The sequence below is a fragment of the Peromyscus leucopus genome, chromosome 23 (assembly GCF_004664715.2).
Source record: "Peromyscus leucopus breed LL Stock chromosome 23, UCI_PerLeu_2.1, whole genome shotgun sequence".
Lineage (NCBI taxonomy): Eukaryota > Metazoa > Chordata > Mammalia > Rodentia > Cricetidae > Peromyscus > Peromyscus leucopus.
Window position 1 is genome coordinate 5,273,707 of NC_051082.1, and position 19,313 is coordinate 5,293,019.

General features: G+C 49.3%; 2 protein-coding genes across 18 annotated transcripts in view; one reads left to right on the plus strand and one right to left on the minus strand.

The window, feature by feature from the left end:
* Window positions 1-17,011, minus strand: part of Git2 (GIT ArfGAP 2) — a 49,211-nt gene extending 32,200 nt beyond the window's left edge. For all 16 annotated transcript variants that reach the window (XM_028854802.2, XM_028854796.2, XM_028854806.2 and 13 more), the window contains exons 1-7: window positions 16,818-17,011; window positions 13,226-13,359; window positions 10,938-11,050; window positions 10,179-10,284; window positions 8,145-8,231; window positions 7,899-8,029; window positions 4,805-4,899 (exon numbers count right to left, since the gene is read on the minus strand). In XM_028854802.2, the coding sequence (XP_028710635.1) occupies window positions 4,805-4,899; window positions 7,899-8,029; window positions 8,145-8,231; window positions 10,179-10,284; window positions 10,938-11,050; window positions 13,226-13,359; window positions 16,818-16,869 (718 nt within the window). In that variant the 5' untranslated portion in view covers window positions 16,870-17,011. The remainder of the gene's footprint in view (window positions 1-4,804; window positions 4,900-7,898; window positions 8,030-8,144; window positions 8,232-10,178; window positions 10,285-10,937; window positions 11,051-13,225; window positions 13,360-16,817) is intronic.
* A 1,601-nt stretch (window positions 17,012-18,612) lies between these two features.
* Ankrd13a (ankyrin repeat domain 13A) overlaps window positions 18,613-19,313 on the plus strand; it is a 34,611-nt gene continuing 33,910 nt past the window's right edge. The window contains exon 1 of one of the 2 annotated variants that reach the window (XM_028854745.2): window positions 18,613-18,864. In XM_028854745.2, coding sequence (XP_028710578.2) covers window positions 18,769-18,864 — 96 coding nt within the window. In that variant the 5' untranslated portion in view covers window positions 18,613-18,768. The remainder of the gene's footprint in view (window positions 18,865-19,313) is intronic. The other variant, XM_028854746.2, reaches the window with a different exon arrangement.

A 19,313-nucleotide genomic window follows, 5' to 3' on the forward strand; every position in this document is an offset into this window, starting at 1 on the left:
CAAAGGTCAGAAGAAGGCATTGGATCCCATGCAACTGAAGTTATGGATGGTTGGGAGCCACCAAGCAGGTGCTGGGAATTGAACCTGGGTCTTCTGGAAGAACAGCCAGTGCTCTTAAACTTCTCAGCCATCTCTCCAGCCCCTATCTCTAGGCTTTTTTGATCACACCGTTTTATTCTTCTTCTGTGCTAAGGATTACACGACCCATACTTTTTTCCCAGAGCTGAGGACCGAACCCAGGGCCTAGCAAGCGCTCTACCACTGAGCTACATCCCCAACCTGACTCATACCTTTTAATCTACTTAGAAGCGTTACCTTCCCACCTCAAGCAGAATGTAGGGACGATACTGTATTTCTTCCCCCTTCTCATTCCTGCTGCAACTGCCTAGTACACACCCAGTCTGCTGGACACTGCATGGCAGATCACGCTGTCAGCTGCAAATCTGCAGCCGGGCTCCTCTGCTACCATGCACTTCTCATGCAGCTCCTCATCCCGATGTGCTAAGATGCCCTCGGGTCCACGCTGACCCGAAGACCCTTCCTTCTCTAGCGCTGCTGTTAGAGCAGTGAAGTCTCTGGTTTTTCTTCATCTTGCAATGTGTTTCCTTTGTCTCCATGCTAAAGGTAAGGCTTTACCAGCTGTGGGGCCCAGGCAGGCAGCTCTTTGAACAATAATGTTTAATGTCCTTTTCATCTCCTTGACTTCCAAGGAGCATCAGGGAAACAGGATGTTTACAAAGTTTGGCACTTCAGATTTCTGCATCAGAAATCTATGGCAAATATTCCAAAATATTTTTTTAAGGAAAATCTGAAACCTGTAACATGTCTGGTCCTAGGCATTTCAGATAAAGGACATTCAACCTGGATGTGTGAATGTGTTCTGGATGTTTAGAGTGTGGTCTCCGACGTCAGCTTCAGTAGTTGGATCTGATGCGTCTCAAGTGCAGTTCTCTTTTGCCTTCACCTTCTTTGGGGTTTCAGGAATTTGTTTTTTTTGTTGGTTGGTTGGTTGGTTGGTTGGTTGGTTTTTCAAGACAGGATTCCTTGTTGTAACAGCCCAGGTTGTCCTGGAACTTAGAGATTCTCCTGTCTTGCCTCCAAGTGCTGAGATTTAAAGGTATGAACCCCACTTCCAGCCCTTTTAAAAACTATTTATTTTTAAGATTATAATTACATCATTTCCCCCTTTACTTTCTTCCATCTAAGGCCTCTCATACAAGCCTCCCTGCTTTTTCAAATTCATGGACTCTTTTTTCATTAATTACTTTATATGCATACATGTATATGTATATGCTACCCTTATCTTTTGAGATAGGGTCTCTTACTGAAACCTGGGACTCACTGACTGGTCAGACCCGCTGGCCAGCCAGCCTCCGTGATCCTACTTCCTCTGCGTGCCCAGTGGTGGGACTTACCGGCATGTCCCACATACCTGGCTTCTGACACCTGCTAGACACAAGCACAGGTCTCACGCTCGCAAAGCAAGCACTGCCAGTGTAGCGCCCCAGCCCCAGCCTTCCAGTACTCCCCACAGCCCCAGCCCTCCAGTACTCCCCACAGGCCCAGCCTTCCAGTACTCCCCACAGCCCCAGCCTTCCAGTACTCCCCACAGCCCCAGCCTTCCAGTACTCCCCACAGGCCCCAGCCTTCCAGTACTCCCCACAGCCCCAGCCTTCCAGTACTCCCCACAGGCCCCAGCCTTCCAGTACTCCCCACAGGCCCCAGCCTTCCAGTACTCCCCACAGGCCCAGCCTTCCAGTACTCCCCACAGGCCCCAGGCAGGCTGCTGCTGGCTCTCCTTTCCGTGTGCTGGGAACTGAGCCCAGAGCCCCCACATGCCAGGTACCCTCTACCACTGAGCTACGTCACTACCTAGCTGTCTATTTTCAATGTATTTTTTCTAATAGTTCCAGTCTGGAATTAAACCTATTAATTTGAATTTGAGATTGTTAGCTACTATAATTTTCAATTCTAATATTCCTTCTAGGTTCTGTTTATGTGTCTTTGAGAGTGTTCATTGCCTTTCAGAGCATGGTCTTACTAGCTGGTTTCAAGTGTTCTGACTGTTCCAACAGGACAACTTGTGGGAGCTGAATCTCCCCCTCTGTCATGTGGGTCACAGGGTCACTCAGGTCCTGCTGGCCACCAGCTGGCCCCACCCAGCATCTGCTGACTGCTTCTCCTTACAGCCCCTGAGGTTTTTCTTGGCTCTTCATACACCAAGTCACTATGGATGGAATCAGGATATTCTAAACATTGTATTTGAGACTCTGGGCCTTCTTCAAAACCGATGGAAAGTGCTACTGCTTGGGTTGGGCTCCGCCTGCTGAGCAGGCAGCAGGGGAAAAGCGACCCCCCCCCCCATGCAGGGCCAGTCATTCAGGCGCCTGAACCTAAGCCACCATCTGTGCCGCCTGCCCATAGTCTGGGACGAGAGAGAACAGAAAAAATAACATCACCTAGAGGAATCCCCTTCCTGTCTGCCTAAGTCTCTTTTCATTTCAAATGTCTGCAGCTGCATCTCACAGGCCACCAAGCACCCCCATCAGAAGTGAAAGTAAGGCACCCCAGCTTGCTGGGACTTCAGGTCCTGTCATTCTTAGCTAGCGTTTACTTTACAGAGCTACTCTGAGCATCCTATCCTTAGCCTTTAGCTCCATTCATCAGGAGAGCTGGGGTAGAGTATGCTTGCCACCTTGCCCCAGAATGGCTCTTAATTCCATTGCACAACCAGGCTGAGGAACTACTGTACACATTTACTTGGACACTGTGCATCAAGAGTTGGTAAACCGCGAGCCCATAAGACGGCTCAGCAGGTAAAAGCACCTGCCGCCACATCTGATCCCCAGAAACTACATGGTGGGACAGAATGACTCCTACAAATTGTCTTAGGTCTCTCTGTCTCTCTGTCTGTCTCTCTCTCACCTATCCAGTATGTGCTCCCCACTAACATTTTTTAACCAGTTGGCAAATGCCTTATGCATAGGGTTGAACAGACACTGCTTGAGGCTTTGTCCTTATCTGCTGCAACAGCAGCCCACACAGCATCAGCAGGCATAGCCGCCTTCCAATAAAATGTTATTTGACAAAACTGGTCACCAGCTGCATGGGCTCAACCACCGTTTGCTGACTCCTGCTCCATTTCACAAACAAGGTCAATTAAAGGTCAAGTTCACACTGAGAAACTACTCTGGAACACTGTGTGAGACGGACTGTCGAGATCTACCTTCAGTCGCTCTCTGTAAGCTGGTGTCTCACCTGAACTACTCTCAATTACTACGGGATACTTAAGGATTTTAAGACTTACCAGAGGATAAAGATTAATTTCATGTAATGAAGTGACAATAAAATGAATAAACGGCCAAGAGAAGAGGTCTGAAAAGCCAACGACTGTTTCTATCCTTGGATTCTTCTAGAAAAGAAAGGCTTCGGCTCTGCTCCTCTGCTGCTAGCTCCACAGTGCTCCAAACTGTGGTGCACGTTCAACACTGGTTCAGTTACGCTCTGGGATTCTTAGTGAAAGCAGTTTTAAAAACTAAAATTTCAGGCTGACAAGATGGTTCTGTAAGCGAAGCCGTCAGCTGCCGACGGCTTGAGCTCTATCTGCAGAATCCACAAGGTGGAAGCAAAGAACTGACCCATGCAAGGTGTCCTCTGACGAGCGCCTGTGCTCACGCAGTACAGCACGGTAAGCCTGAGGGTGCAGCATACCTTGGCAGTAAGCAGCAGTCTCTAACTGGACTCAGGATCCTCTCAACAACAGGGAACTCAGGCCTGGTACTGGAAACTTAGTCGACTACCCAGAGCTAGTCAAGTCCTGGATCTTGTAGAGCCTACAACTGTCACTTTACTAAACCAGCATCATTCCTAACTATGTTCTGAATGTGTGTCCTTATGCCTACAGATAAGGACAGTCCTCGTCCCTCAAGGAAACTTCTCTTTGAAACAGATGGAGACCACTGCAGAAAACCCCAGGCAATCAGAAATGCCATGTGGAGCCCAGTCTCAACAGATATATCCACATCACAATTCTTGCACCTAAGGCTCAGGGATCGTCGTGCAAGAGAGAAGAAAGGTGGTACGAGCCCGAGGAACCGGGAGTTTACCATGAGACTGTCTCCTAGAGATGCCAGAAGTTACACCCATAAAGTCCCACCAGCACGGCTGCCTGAACGGGATCCAAACAGACATGCTAACACGGAAGGGGAAGCTCATGAGGCTCAATTCTTCACGGAGAATGACAGGAAACCAGACTGCCGAGAGCAGAACAATCAATCTTCCCCAGGGAGCACTTCAATTATAACCAAGGCTAAATGGCCAACCACGCAAATATACGTACAAGTAACATAATACAAACTGTATGCATGCACTTAGGAATATATAATGCATGCACGCGCACACACACACCACCACCACCAGCAGCAACAACAACAATTAAAGAAAAAACAGGCCGTGAATTCAAAGGAGAGCAAGGTGAGGGGAACATGGGAGGGACCGAAGGGAGGAAAGGAAAGGGGGAGATGATGTAATTATATTATCTCTAAAAAATTATTTAAAAAAAAAGGTAAGACCAGCTGAAGGTACACAGCTAAGTACCAGGCCAAGGTGGGATACACTGTGAGACCCTATCTAAAAAGGAAAACCTAAACAAACACAAAAATTCTGCAGTTATGGTATCCTTCCAAAAAGAAACCCTATGGCAATCTTCTTGAGGCTAGTTTAAAGCAGAGGAAGTCATAAAAATGCTGTCCGGACCTGTTTTTCCAGATTCGAGGTGGAGCAAGGCTGCCCTCCTCTCCCTCACCTGGTTTCCTGCCGCAGAGGTAGAAGGCCAGTCTGTCAGTCAGCTCGTACTGTATCTCCACGAGGCGCTCCGCCAGCTCATGGTGCCCTCCTTGCCTACCAAGAAGACAAAGCACCATTGACACAGCCCAGCGCGCTGGCACTGAGTCAGAAGAGCACAGGCCGTTCTGAGACACCTGAGCAGCTTATAAAACACGACTCTCGGGAATCTGTGCTCGGCTGACTCATGGCTTTCAGTGTCTCCTCCAGGAGCCAGTGCCCCTACCCAGACACCCTCTTCCCTTTACAAATGTGTCAAGACTCCTGAGTTCATTTAATGAGGTGGAAAAAAATCAAACTAATAAATAGAAGAGGTTCGCAAAAGTCAACCAGAGTGTTCCCAGAAATATCCAGCCTTGGGAACTCTGATCAGTAAGGACAGGACGGCCCCAGGCCAACGTTCCGAAGAAGGAAGACCCTTCCTCCACATGATCCTGATGCCTGTGGCCAGCTGGCCTTGGGTCAGAGCCTACAAGGCAGAAATCACTTCAAGGGCTTCAAGGCAGATTAACCTGATGCAGAACTCATCCCTGCAGCTACTTCTGCCTCTGTATCCGCCATTTCTGCAACATGAAACAGTGTCTGCCTTTCTTTATTCATAAAATATTTAGGCTGCTTGGAATCCTTTTAGCATAGTAAACTTTTACACCGACACTATTACATGCAAAGTACACAGAGATTCCCAAGTGAAAAAAGCGTTTGCTTTGGATCCTGTTATCCTCAAAGATCAAATCTAGCTTCAGCCAGTTTCTCTCTCCACACACTTCCTGACCTGCTACACGTATCGGAATCTAACAGACGCCCTGTCTTCTCAGTCGGTAACTGTTTGTGAAATCGTGAACTGCCCTGTGGTGCTGGTCTGTGGTGGTGCATCTGGCGGAGGTGGCTCTGTGCTGGCTGAAATGGAGCAGTGTGGTCCAGCAGAGCTGATCAAACACTGTATTCCTCTCACCACCACCCCTCAGCTTCTCCAGGCCCATCTCCACGGTGATGAACACATTCGGTCCATCCCCACCTCCCACCCTTGACTGTCTTTCCTCTCTTGAAGATGTTTTAGTTCCTCCTTCATGGGTCCAAATCAAACCCACTCCTCAAAGATCACTGGGGCCACAGTGAAGAAACTTTACATAAGCTCACTTTCTGTTACATGTCAGTGTGTGTGGTGTGTATGAAACACGTTTGCACATATGTGGACCCGTGTGTGTGTGTGTGTGTGTGTGTGTGTGTGTGTGTGTGTGTGTGTATGCACATGTATATGGATATTCAAAGCCTACATCAGGAATCTTCCATGACTGCTCTCCACCTTATCAGGGAGGCAGAGTCTTGAGTGAACCCAGAACTTGATGACACAGCTAGTCTTGCTAGTCAGCTAGCCACAGGATCCTTGTCTCTGCCGTCTACTGCTGGAATACAGGAGGACCACCACGCTCACAAGGCATGTGTCTGTGGGAGCTCTGGTCTTTAGGCTTGCACAGCAAGGGCTTTAATCAGTGGCCATCTCCACAGCCCCTTACATGGGCTTTTTAAATGTATTATGGATTTCATGGCATGTATGTCGTTCAGGGGACTTTTGGTAGTGGGTTCTTGCCTTCTGTCTTATTAGGCAGGGTCTCTCTGGTTTTTGCCACACTGCACACACCAGGACGGCTGGCTCACAAGCTTTATGACTCTCCCCTCTGCTTCCCATCTTGCTGTGGGTGCTGGGATTACAGATGTATGAAGCACACCTGGCTTTGCATGTGGGTTCTGGGGACCACACTCTGGTTTTCAGGGCTGTGTGACAGGGCTTTTACCTTCGAGCCACACGGACTCTTTAAGGCCAACTGGCAGCAGGGTGTGGCAGTTCACACCTATAATCATAGCATGGGGGAGAGAGGAGAGCACCTGCAGGAATATTTCTGGGAATTTAAGGCCAGCCTGGGTTAGAGTCAGACCCTGTCTCAAAGGAAAACAAAACAAAACGAAACACCACATGGCTAACTGTCCATTTATCAATGATTCATTTGTCATCTTGTCTCCATTCCTTCAGGCATTCATTAGTCCCCTCTTCCAGATTCTGGGACAGAGTTTGTCATTTCCCATTTAATTCTTCGTGAAGCAGAACATGCTGCTTCATAGTTAATAAAATGAATCTGGGAAGAGAAGGAAAGCTAGCCACCTTCCATCACCGGCACCTGCAGGTTTCTATCTAACCCTGTGGAGTTCCTCCCCACTCTGGCATTTCAGCTGCAGCAGGGCGTGGTGGTGTGCCTGAAGCCCCAGTTACTCAGGGGCACACAGTAAGAAGTTTGTGTAAGTTCAGAAGTTCAAGATCAGCCTGGGCCCCCAAACAAAACAAAACCACAGCAGGAAAAAATTAAAGATGTATTAAAAACTTGAAGAGTGGGTACTGTGTTTGCCCCCAATGCCAGGGACTGAACTTGCCCACACATGCCAGGCCAGTGCTCCAGCCCTGCGGTGCTTCTTGCCCCATATCATCCCCCAGGCTTACAGGCGAGCACGTCACTCTGTGAGCCATTTCCCTAGCCTCCTCTCTAATTCTTTTATTTAATTTTTACAATTAAGATTTATTTATTTTTATGTGTAAATGTTCTGCTTGCATGTAAGTGCATTTCATGTGTGCCTGGTGCCCTTGGAGGAACCCCTAGAACTAGAGCTACAGATAAGGTACCACGTGGTGCTGGAAACTGAACCCTGAGCCCCAGTCCTCTGCAAGAGCAGCCGGTGATCTTAACCACTAAGTGTATTCTCCAGCCACCCCAACTCCCAATTCTTGATACCTGATTTGTATGCTATGGCTTGAACACCATTTGTTATAAAGACTGGAAGTTAAACACCCCAGTTTATGGTTCTAGATTCCCTGATCTTGCCTATCTCAGCTGATGTTGAAAAATCTTCATCAACAAACATTCTATCAACAACAACAACAACAAAAAAAATCTATTATTATAGAATATAAATCTCAAAAGGGACTGAACACAAGCCATACACAATTCAGTCACTTAACAAGGAATCGTACTCAGCTCACAGGCAAAGCCAGCCCTCCAGCCCCTCACCTTGCATAATCAACAGGAGTCTTCCCACTGGAATCTTGCGTGCCTGGGTCAGCTCCGTATACTGCCAATAATTCAGCCTGTAAAATCTGTCCTGCTTTGGAGGCGACGTGGAGTGGAGTGCTTCCTTTTTCCTAAGAATTATTAATAAAAGTAGACAAAAAAAAAAAAATCAAACTAAGTAAACTTGGCCTATTCCAGTGCAATTCATTTTCAATTTAATATCTGAACCAACTGAAGTCTCCGTACAGGATGGAAGAAGTTGGCTTGGGCTCCCAGAGACAGCAATCTCAGACAGGTCTCCAGGTTCCCTGTTCGCACACTTGAGTGGAGTTGCTGGAAAAGAGACAAGAAAGAGTAGCTGTGAGAAGTGTCAGGGTGACATGCTCCACTAGTAGCAGATCTTTACTTGGCTCAGGAAGATGGGAGGCCTCTGCTGACACAATGGCTGCAGGCTGAGTGAGTCTTGCACTTTTTATCCACAAGGAGCTAGAACTGCAAAGGCCAGTCTACCCAGTGTGGGGCCTGCCAGGTAGGGGCACAACTATGACCCGAGTGGGAAGCACGAGAAGGAGACTGCGGTTGGGTGGAATGGACTTCAAGGCCCATTGCCTTCCAGCTGTGTGAGCTGAGAAAAATTCTTTGGGCAGCGGAACCTGGGTACCATGGTGCCATCTGCCAATGGGGTCATTGTGAGGATTCAATGATACAGGAAATGTTTCAAAACTCAGACGCTGCTACACTCGTAATTATTTGCTGCTGCCATGGGTACTGCTGATCTCAAGCTGCCCACTGCATAAGCTGCACACCTGCCTTACACCATCCACTATCAATCTGCATTGTTCATCTATCCACACAAAGCTTTCAAGAGGTTGCTGTTGGTGGGAAACAGGCCTGTGCTACACCAAATCCTTATTATCACAGAAAAGCTTTCCCTCAAGTTTAATCTAGAACTGCTCCAGATGCAGTGATTGGCACCACAGGAACAGAGAAACCCACTGTAGCCCCTTTTTTTTGTTTTGTTTTGGTTTTTATTTTTAATTATAGGTATGTGTGTATGTATGTGCACACTGATTGAACACAGATGCCCACAGAGGCCAGAAGAGGGTGTCAGAACCCCTGGAGCTAGAGTTACAGGTGGTTGTGAGTCATCTGATATGGGTCATCTGCAGAACACTATGCACTCACTCTTAGTTGGTTATCCATCTCTCCAGCCCCATGTTGTATTATTATTATTATTAATTTTAAACACACACACACACACACACACACACACACTTTTACACAAGGTCTTACTATGTAGTCCTGGCTGGCTGGAACTCACTATATAGACTGGGCTGGCCTTGAATTCACAGCTGTCTCCCTGCCTCTGCCTCCCAAAAGCCGAGGATTAAAGATGCATGCCACCACACCTGGCTGTATTTTTTATTTGGTAAAAAAGGAGAGAAACTATTTAAGTCTTACTAATTAGTAGAAAACATATATATGTATATATGTAAAATTAGTGTTCTGAATTGGGCACATGCTCTGTTGAGTGAACATCCAGTTCAAAGCACTGCTCCAAGAGTTAAGACGTGCATTTCTCCAGCATCTCCCAGACACTCAAGGCCCCCTGTGCACCAGCTCTAGCCACACCCTCCCTTCTGAAGATCCCAGCCCTGCACTCCTGCCTCTGCTGTTCTCGTCTCCTAGAAACAAGCATCCTAAAAACTTCCTAGGCCTTCCTTCAGAAACACTCCTTTGAAAATAACAATTTCCAAGTACAGAACTTACCAAAATATGTATGTGAAAACTATACTGAGAAGCACAAATTAATTAAAACTCTTAAAAAGAGGGAAAGGGACTGATTCTGAGACACTTCTTTTTCCTGTTTGTCTAGCATGTCCAAGAGGAGGAGTGACTGCCATTTAAGAGACAACTGCAACAGAAAGCAGTCAGTTAAAGGTTCAGGAGAGATCCGTTCCTTCCTCCTAGTGAGGCAGCCCACGGTCGGCAGGCCCCTGGGACTGGGAAGAGTGCACCCACCTTACTGAGGTCTTTGCAGTCACACTTCCCCCTAGTGAGGCAGCCCACGGTTGGCAGGCTCCTGGGACTGGGAAGAGTGCGCCCACCTTACTGAGGTCTTTGCAGTCACACTTCCCTCTAGTGAGGCAGCCCACGGTTGGCAGGCCCCTGGGACTGGGAAGAGTGCGCCCACCTTACTGAGGTCTTTGCAGTCACACTTCCCTCTAGTGAGGCAGCCCACGGTTGGCAGGCTCCTGGGACTGGGAAGAGTGCGCCCACCTTACTGAGGTCTTTGGCAGTCACGCTGTCATCGTCACGGCAGGGCAAGCGGTGGACAAACGCTAACATCTGATACTTGGCTCTGATGAATTCTGCTTTATTGGGGCTGGTTTGAAAACAAAAGAGAAAATAGTTCACTTGCAGTTCAGACACATCTCTCATTCTTTGTATCGTGAGAGGAAGTGACCACACCCCCGACTTGAGACATTACAGACCACCACTTTCTTTTTTTTTTTTTTTTTTTTTTTTTTTGGTTTTTCGAGACAGGGTTTCTCTGCGTAGCTTTGCGCCTTTCCTGGAGCTCACTTGGTAGCCCAGGCTGGCCTCGAACTCACAGAGATCCGCCTGGCTCTGCCTCCCGAGTGCTGGGATTAAAGGCGTGCGCCACCACCGCCCGGCAACAGACCACCACTTTCTATAGCATCCTTCTTCCCTTTCCAACCTCCTTAGCTGATGGAACCCCAGGAGGAAGCAGCATTTAGTCCTCGTTCTAGGTGAGCACTGGGCAGAATGCTGCCAGAAGCCAGGTTTCTGGTCTGACTGCCACTAGTTCTGATCACACCTACTTGCCAAGCTCCGGTCTCCAACTGGAGAAATGATTAAGTTCAGTTGGCTGACCAAGCAAGCAATGGCCTCCTGCCTCACTCTGCCTTTCTAACAGAAAATGCTCAGGTACAAGGCCGATCAAAACAGCCACATCCCTTCCAATTGGGTTGTTTGTTGTAAAGAAACAGAAGGAGTTAGAAACAGTCCACTCACTGCACTTTATCCTGTGGATTAGCTTTCCGTCTTCCACTCATAATAGATGCGGGGTCCAGCAGAGAATGCTCCCATATAGAATTAGCACCATTGTTATACAAGGTCTCAACCATCTGAAACCAAACAGTATGAAATGATATTTTATTCCCTTAAACATTCAAAAAGAATCAGTAAAAAACATGGAAGAAATAACACTCCATTAAAACACTACCACGTCTGTGTACCACTCCATTACTATTTCTGATCGTAAAGGGAGACTGAGGAGCTCGAGGTATGATTCGGCTTTGCTTGCAGGATAGCCAAATCCAGCTTGATTGCACATACTTACAAACTGAAGGGAAACTGACTGATGCTTTAGGGTGGCATTTCCCTGCCTGAACAAATGTTATTTTACCCACATACACACTATTCACTTAATACTTTTCATTAAATCCACCTATTTAAAAATATTTTACTAATAATTGTTAGTTATAAACACTTAAATAAAGTAATGCAATAAACAAATATTTGAGTGCTCTCTCTCTCACACGTCCCATCATGTTCCATCCTTTAGAATCTGATGCCTTAGTGTCAACCCCAGCAATTTCAATTACTCATCTCTGGACCATTTGTAAACTCTAAAACGGTAAACAAAGACAGACCTAGGAGCAGCACACTCCTTTCATGTGAGAATGGGCCTTTGGAAACTTCTAAGGCGAACTTTTTTGTTTGGTTGTTTTGTTTTTTGGAGACAGGGTTTCTCTGTGTAGCCCTGGCTGTCCTGAAACTCACTTCCTGAGTGCTTGGATTAAAGGCATGTACCACCACTGCCTGGGTTAAGTAGACAAACATCTCAACTTCATTTCCAAACAGGAGTCCTAGAAAGGCCCGTCTGTTTGGGCAGCTCAATTATCAGCAACCCAAAGCACTTGCTGTGGTACCTTGACTCATTCAAGTTTAAGGGGCACCGTGTACAGCTGTTGCAGATTTAGTGAGATGTGTATTCAGACAAAAATCACAAAATGTACTGTTGTGGAATAATCCTTCTGTACACTGTAAAAATGTTCTAATGAAAAACTCCATCTACAGCGCACAATTAATCCCGAGTTTCAGAAGAATGAGGAATGTGTACCCCAAATAGAAGTACAAGGAACATGACATCAGATCCCAAATAAGACAAAGACCCAGACAAGTGTTAGGCGTGCAATCAAAACATGCCACTTAGTCTCTGCCTGACAGTGGGGGCTTTAAAAAAAACTTCAGATATTGAAGATATTTCTGAGGAATCCCAATCTATGCTTTTATCAAAGCAAGAAAAAATGGTCTAAAAATGTGAGCAGGTACTCAGGAATCTAGTGTTAATGAAAAGTTTCTTAGCAGTGGCTTTTAGGATCATTCATCACACTATATATGATAGATAGACTTTTTAAAAATAATTTCCAGTAGCTGGAGGGATGGCTCAGTGTTCTAACCAAGCATTGGCTGCTCTTGCAGAAGACCTGGGTTTGAGTCCCAGCACCCACATGGTGGTTCACAATCATTTGTAAATCCAGTTTCAGGAGATCCTATGTCCTCTTCTGGCCTCTGTGGGCATATACATACATGCAGGAAAAATACTTATACATATAAAAATAAATAAATCTAAAAGAGGTTAAAAAAACAAAAATAATTTCTGGGGGCTGAAGAATGGCTCAGTAGTTAAGAGCACTGGCTGTTCTTCCAGAGGACCTGGGTTCAATTCCCAGCACTCATAGCAGATCACCACTATAACTCCAGTTTTAGGGGATCCCAACACCCTCATACAAACACACACGCAGGCAAAACATCAATGCATTAAAAAGAAATTAAAAAATAATTTCTGAACCTGGGCATAGCAGTGCACACCTTTAATCCTAGCACTTAGGAAGCAGAGCCAGAAGGATGTCTGTGAGTTCAAGACCAGCCAGGGCTACATAGTGAAACTATTGTCTCAAATAAAACAAAACAATTTCTGTTGACAATCTAGAAAATCAGCAGTGAAAAACTAACTCAGAAATTTAGATTTCTATTGATACAGTCTATTGATACATTTGTCTAGGTATAACTCCGTTTAGGGGAACAAAATTATGTTCGGTGAGCAAAGAAAGAATAGATAACTATTTCAATACAGGACAATATTTTATACTATACAAAGGGCACAGCACTTTATCCAATTATGATCCAAACATTTTTATAAGATTTAAGATGTATATTAGGAGATCTTTTAGTTGATAAAATAACACTCTCTAAACCACAAATTTCCAATTATGAAAATTTTTCTTATCATTTACCTGAAGCAGTGTTGGAGGCCATGGTGTGTGTTTAAGATGCCTTACTTGGGAGATATGGCGCCCTAGACTGCGATGAACACTGCAACACTCGTCACATATAAAAGTTCCCCTGTTTACTGATGCCCAGGAAGGATCTGGAAGAAGAACGACACCTCAGTGGCAAGGACACTAATTGGCTGCTATAAATATGATGGTGAAAGATGGCTGATATTTGGTTTCTAAGAAAACAACAGAACATCCTCAACATAGAATCGGATGGACCAGCCTGAGAATCCTATCCAAATGACGGATTAGGCACAATGTTAACTAAGACTCACAGCCTTACACATCAGCTACCTTCCTGTGTAGGCCACAGTCTGCAGCCTGAATGTGGGTCGACCACCACAGACACAACTCTTACAGAACGTTAAAGCAGCAGACTGAAGGAGTGAGCAGGGGGGGATCATTCTCCTGTTTCCTTTCTCGCAGTGCTAGGGACTGAACCTGGGGCTTGTCCACGCTAGGCAAGCACTCTACCATTGAGCTCCATCTTCCTTCAGCTCGATGAATCATTTTGAGTCCATCTCTGTGAATAAAACTGAATAATCTCGACAGTGAATTATCCGAGTAACAGTATCGAAGATAAACAGTGAACTCACTGCTGCCCAGTGCAGGAAGTCAAGCCCCATATGCTAACAGAAAGCCAGAAGAGAACTGCAGAAGCACTCAGCTCTTCTGAGGGCAGGGAAGAGGGTGCCCACTCTGCCAAGGCGATGCTCTATGACCACACCAGTTGTTTTAGACAACCTGCTGGACCCAGTCTTGCAGCTGACTTGAAGGAAGGGGCCTCACAGATAAAGACAAAGCAAGGGAACAGTATTTCTTGTTGGGTACTAGAATTTTTTCCTTTGAAATCCACAGAACTTCATCAGACAACTTTTCATAAGAGGAATAATTTACACTAGGTGGACAGGATGGATCTGGGTAAGTAAACCTAGCTTTAGAAACCCCAAATAAAGACAGGCCTTTCCCATTCCATCAGACTCACAGCAGAGTGACAAGAGGTGCCATGCCAGCCGCCTGGCCTCAGGGTTATATTTAAAAATTCTTCAATGTCCACAAAAATCTCTAAAATGCATGTATATCATCCTTACCATTTTAAACAGTTTACGCTAACCCTTTCAAACCATATAATGAAAAGTTATGGGATTTCAATCAAAGACATATCCTGGGAGCCAGAGAATACAGTGGTTAAGAGGGTTGGTTATGGAGACAAACAGTCCACGGTTTGAACCCCAACTCTGCCACACTTCTTGTGCAATAATCTGAGGCAAGTTACTTCTTTGAGTGTCCTCTCAGGGCGAGAGGGGAGGGACAATGTAAAGAGTAAATAAAGTGTCTGCATGGGGGCACAGGAATGATGTATTTCAAATGAACTAGGTTCCTTAAAAACAAACAAGAAATCAGGGCTGGGCTCTCCTAAGCAATTGTGAGGTCCTGACTTTGAGCCCCAGCACCAGCGAGGTAAACAAGACTTAATCACAGTGAAGTGTCTTCTCTAAAACCAAACAGAAAAGGAGCCGGCAAGCTTAACCACAGGTGCTGCTGTGCCGTGCTGCGGAGGGGAGAGGGAAGCAGGGGGACTCTGCACAGACTGGCAACACTGCTTCCTGCGTCCGTCTGTCGGTACTAGGACTGGATGTGGCTCTGCTTCTCATTATCAGAGGTTCACAGTACTCCTGCACAAATCAGCCAGGAAAAAGAGAGCAATGGTTTAAGATGTAGTAAGCAACGGTCTCGATTAATCACTCAAACACCATGGATCAGAATCCCAAGGAAAGAATACTTGACCACACAGAAAATGAAAATCAAGCTTTTATGAATGAGGCTGGGTGAAGCCCTTCCAGTTTATCTGGAAGGCAGGGTTTTTTAAGGCTCCATGAACACCACAAACGGACTTCAAAAGTATCTGTGTGCCCCCCCATCTTATGCAAATTTTGTCCAGGAGAGTTAAGTATTTGAGTATCTTTTGAGATGGCCTTATCATTAGGATGTCAAAGGAGCCCTAATCTTACAGGTAACCCTCCACCTGAGCTGTGCTCAAGAGGCAGTACAAATTCCTAGTTGCTCGTTCACCCTTCAAGGTAGCCTCATTATATTCAAAACAGGAAGGAAGTGACGACTCAAGCCCTTCTAGATTTTGGCATTCAAGACAGCTAATATGAAACAACAGAAAAGGTCCTGAAGTGCCACAAATGGACAAGACCGTACTCAGGGTGGCAAGGGCAGGCAATCTGCCTTTGCCGTGTACCTTCCTCCGGAGAGGTAAGGAACGTGCATCCCAAGAGGAAGTTTTAAGTTAGGCACACATGAATCGACGGAAAACAGGCAAGAAAAGGAGGAAGCGGAACAAACGACATTTTTAGAGAAAATGATAGTGTGTATAAACCTTACAGTAGTAGGATTAAAAACCCTCCCTGCCTGTCCTCATCTTCCACCTGAATTGTGAGCCCGCAGTACCGAGGGCCACGACATAAGTAAGGGTTACCACAGCACCATGTAAAATCAGGCCTCTGCTTCTAAATGACAAGATGAACGGGAGAACAGTTGCAAGCCGCTGGTGTTCAGTGACTTCATTAAGATTGTTTACCGAACCCTGCCGGACCAGGAAAGTCCTCTAACGTGTTAAGTGACTGCGAACTCGAAGTTAATCCAGTCCAAGGACCAAAACAAGAACCCCCCCCACCAAAAAAAAATCTGAATCGGGACCTGTCCATGGGGTTCCAGTTACCAAACGAGATCCGATCTTCCAATCCAAATCCTAGCTACAGTAAGAACCGTTTGGGCCGTTCGATGTCCCGGACTGTGTGTGTGTATGTGTGTGTTTGGTACCACTCTGAACCCAAACTTTAGCTGAAGGAACTACGAGGGTTTTGAACTGAGCCACACCATACAAAAGAGGCGATCCCTAGAGACTATCCATTGACCACGGCGCACGGGTCTGGCCAAAGTTTCCATCGGGGCGGGGAGGGGGGGGGGTAAAAAAAAAAAACGAGGAAATCCAGGTTTGAGCAAATGAAGTCATCAGTCCAAGGTCACGCCGAAGCGCAATCCGGTGGGAACTTAGACCCTCCAACACCCCCGACCTAGGTAGGGCTGTCCCAGCTCCCGGGAGCGGCTGCCGGGCGCAGGGCAATCCTCCACTCGGGGCCCCGCAGCGGAGCGGTCGCGCACACGCACGGGCGGGGCGGGGCGGGGCGGGGGGGGGGACGACACCGGGAAGGGGAAACACCTGCAGCCTCGGGCCGCCCGCGTCTGACTCCTGTCACCGGCTTTCCCGCCCCGTCCGGTCCGCTCCGCTCCCGGGGCCCGTCGCCGGTGTCCTCGGCCGGGCCGCGGGAGGGAGGGACCCCCTCCACCCCCCGGGGGCCCCGCGCGGCTGACAGGCCCGGGAGCGTCTCGCGCCCCGGCGGCCCGGCGGCCCGGGGTGGGGGGAATCGGCGTGGCTGGGCCGCAGTCCACCTCCCGCCCGCCGGGGACCGCCCCCGCCAGGGGGTCCCGGTCCCCGAGAGCGCGGCGAGCGGGCCCCGCCGGCGGCGGCGGCGTCACTCACCCGGCCCGCTGCAGTCGGCGCACACGTCGCTGCTCCGGAGCCGCTTCGACATGGCTCCCGCTTCACCTGCCGGGAACCCCCCGCGACGGCAGAGGCGGCGGCGGCTGCGCTTCCGCTCTAACGGGTCCCCCCTCCCCGGCGGCGCTGGCGGCGCCTCTCCCCTTCAGCGCCTTAGCAGCCCCGGCACACTGCGCATGCGCGGGGGAGACGTCCCGCTGAGCCTGGCGCGCGCGGGGGGGGGGGGTCATGTGACCGGAAAGGGCACGCTTCCTTATCGCCATGTTGAATGAGGGCAGAGGTCTGCCTGAGCATCCTTTACCTGTCTCTTAAAGACTCTGGCGTTTGGGCTCTCCCTTTTGGGAAGTGACTCCTCGAGCCAGTACTGATTCGTACCAGAGGAAGAAGCAAAACTTTGCGACAAAAACTCTAAACATATAATCTCCCGGGGACAACAGTTCATTTAGTCATTCCCAGAAGCACGGGTCATGCCCATCTCTCCAGCGTGATCACGTTTGATGGTTCACCACACTCCTCCATTAAAGATCTTAGGTACCATCTTGACGTTACGAATCCCGTCTTAGCTCCCCCCTCAGTCTTCAAGGACTCCACCCCCAAGGAGAATGGACTAGGTCGGTGGGAACCCTTGACCGGCCCTTGCGCTCATCTGAAAAGCTGGATGTATGTCAAAAGCCAAGAGGGAAGAGCAAAATGCTTGCGTGTTGTTGCACTGGACAACTTCGTCGTGGCATCGTCGTGGCAGCTGCGAACATCTGGGCAGACACAACACTTGGTTCTTCGTGGTGGTGTCAAGAAGATACAGAGCCTGCGAGCCGCAACCCAGAGGATGAATTTTACTTGTGCATATTGTGGGCCAACCTGGACACTCTTAAGTCCTTTGGGCCACAATCCTAAATCTGAATGGCTAGGTTAATGAGACTGATGCGGGATAAACCTTCACGGTAAGTACACCGAACTAGAGCCGAGTTTGGGAACTCAGACAAAAGCAGTGTTTTCCAACGGGGCGACTTTTCTCCTCCAGGGGATAACTGCCAACGTCTGGAGACAGTTTTGGGGAGCGTGCTGATGGCATCGAAGAGGCAGCGCTCACCCTCCTCCTACAAGGCATCGGACAACCTCCCCACAAAGAACCACCCAGTTCAGATTCAAAGTGTATTATTAGCCCAGAGTCACAACCACCCCGTTATCATGAGGGTAACCGAGGGGGCACCTCTCCAGGGTACAGTTCTTCCGTGAAAAACGATTTCGTGTTGCCCACTTCCAAAATGGCTTCTGACCAGCCGTGGAAGGGCACCAGCCGGAGGGATGGTTTGCTCCAGGCCTCCGCTCGCACCCCCGGGGCTGCAGAGCCAATGGAAGGGGCCCAGTTGTGGAGCGAACCATTGGAGAGGGCTGGAGCGGGGGGGGAGCGCGCATCCTGGAATTTTCGCGCGGGGATCTCTGGCTTCTCGGGGGAGGGGGTTCCACGGTTCCCCATGACTCTGATCGTCGCGTGTCCCGGCGTGGGGGTGGGTGCGGCGGGACGAAATGGAGCGGGGCTCGGGTCGGTCGCGGGGCCGCGTCCCCCCCCCGCCGCGGCGCTCGGTGGGACGGCCCGCGCACTTCCCTGTTCGGGGCGGTTCGGGCCGCGGCAGTCGGTGCGCGAGCTGTCAGCGCGGGCGCGAGTGCGCGGGGCGCGGGGTGGGCGCGGCCGAGCGGGTCCCCGAGCCGGTCCCTAGCCCGGCCCGCGACCCGGGCCTCCAGCGCCGCCCGCTCCGGCCTCGGAGGCCCGCGCCGCCCGCCGCGCCCCGCACTCGCCGGCTCGCCGCTGTCCTCCCCTCGCTCTCCGGCCAGTCGGGCGGCGGGCCCCCGAGAGACCCCGTCGGGTCGAGGCTGGTGGCTGGCAGGCAGGCGGGCGGGCGGGCGGTCAGGCCCGGGCCTCGGCCTCCTCGCCATGTCCTCGGGCCGCGACGCCAGCGGCCGCTTCCCGCTGCACCTCCTGGTCTGGAACAACGACTACCGGCAGCTGGAGAAGGAGCTGCGGGACCAGGTGAGGTGCGCGGCGCGGAGTCGGGGGTCGGTTCCCCTCCCGAGCCCCGCTCGACCCTCGAGCTCTGCGGGCCCCGCTAGGACCCGCATCGAGCGATTCCGGTAGACCGGGCCCTATGCCGAGGGCTTTTGGTACCGGATCCCTTTTCCAGTGTCGCTAGGAATGAATGCTTGTAATTCCACTTGACCGGGAAGGAAACCGAGAGACCCTGGAGCCTACTTGCCTTGCGCAAGGCCACCAGGCTAATGAGTACCAAGTCGGGATCTTTTATCTCAGGCTGGCTGGCCTCAGAATGCACCTTTAAGCTTTATGGCCTTGAAGGCGGAAGAGCAACACACACACACACCCTTGTGCTGGGGGAGACCTTGGTTGGCTTCGGAGGCCCGGTTCTAACTCCCCTGTGACCTTGGGCAAAGCAGTTACGTTCCGGGGGGGGGGGTCCCTTTACC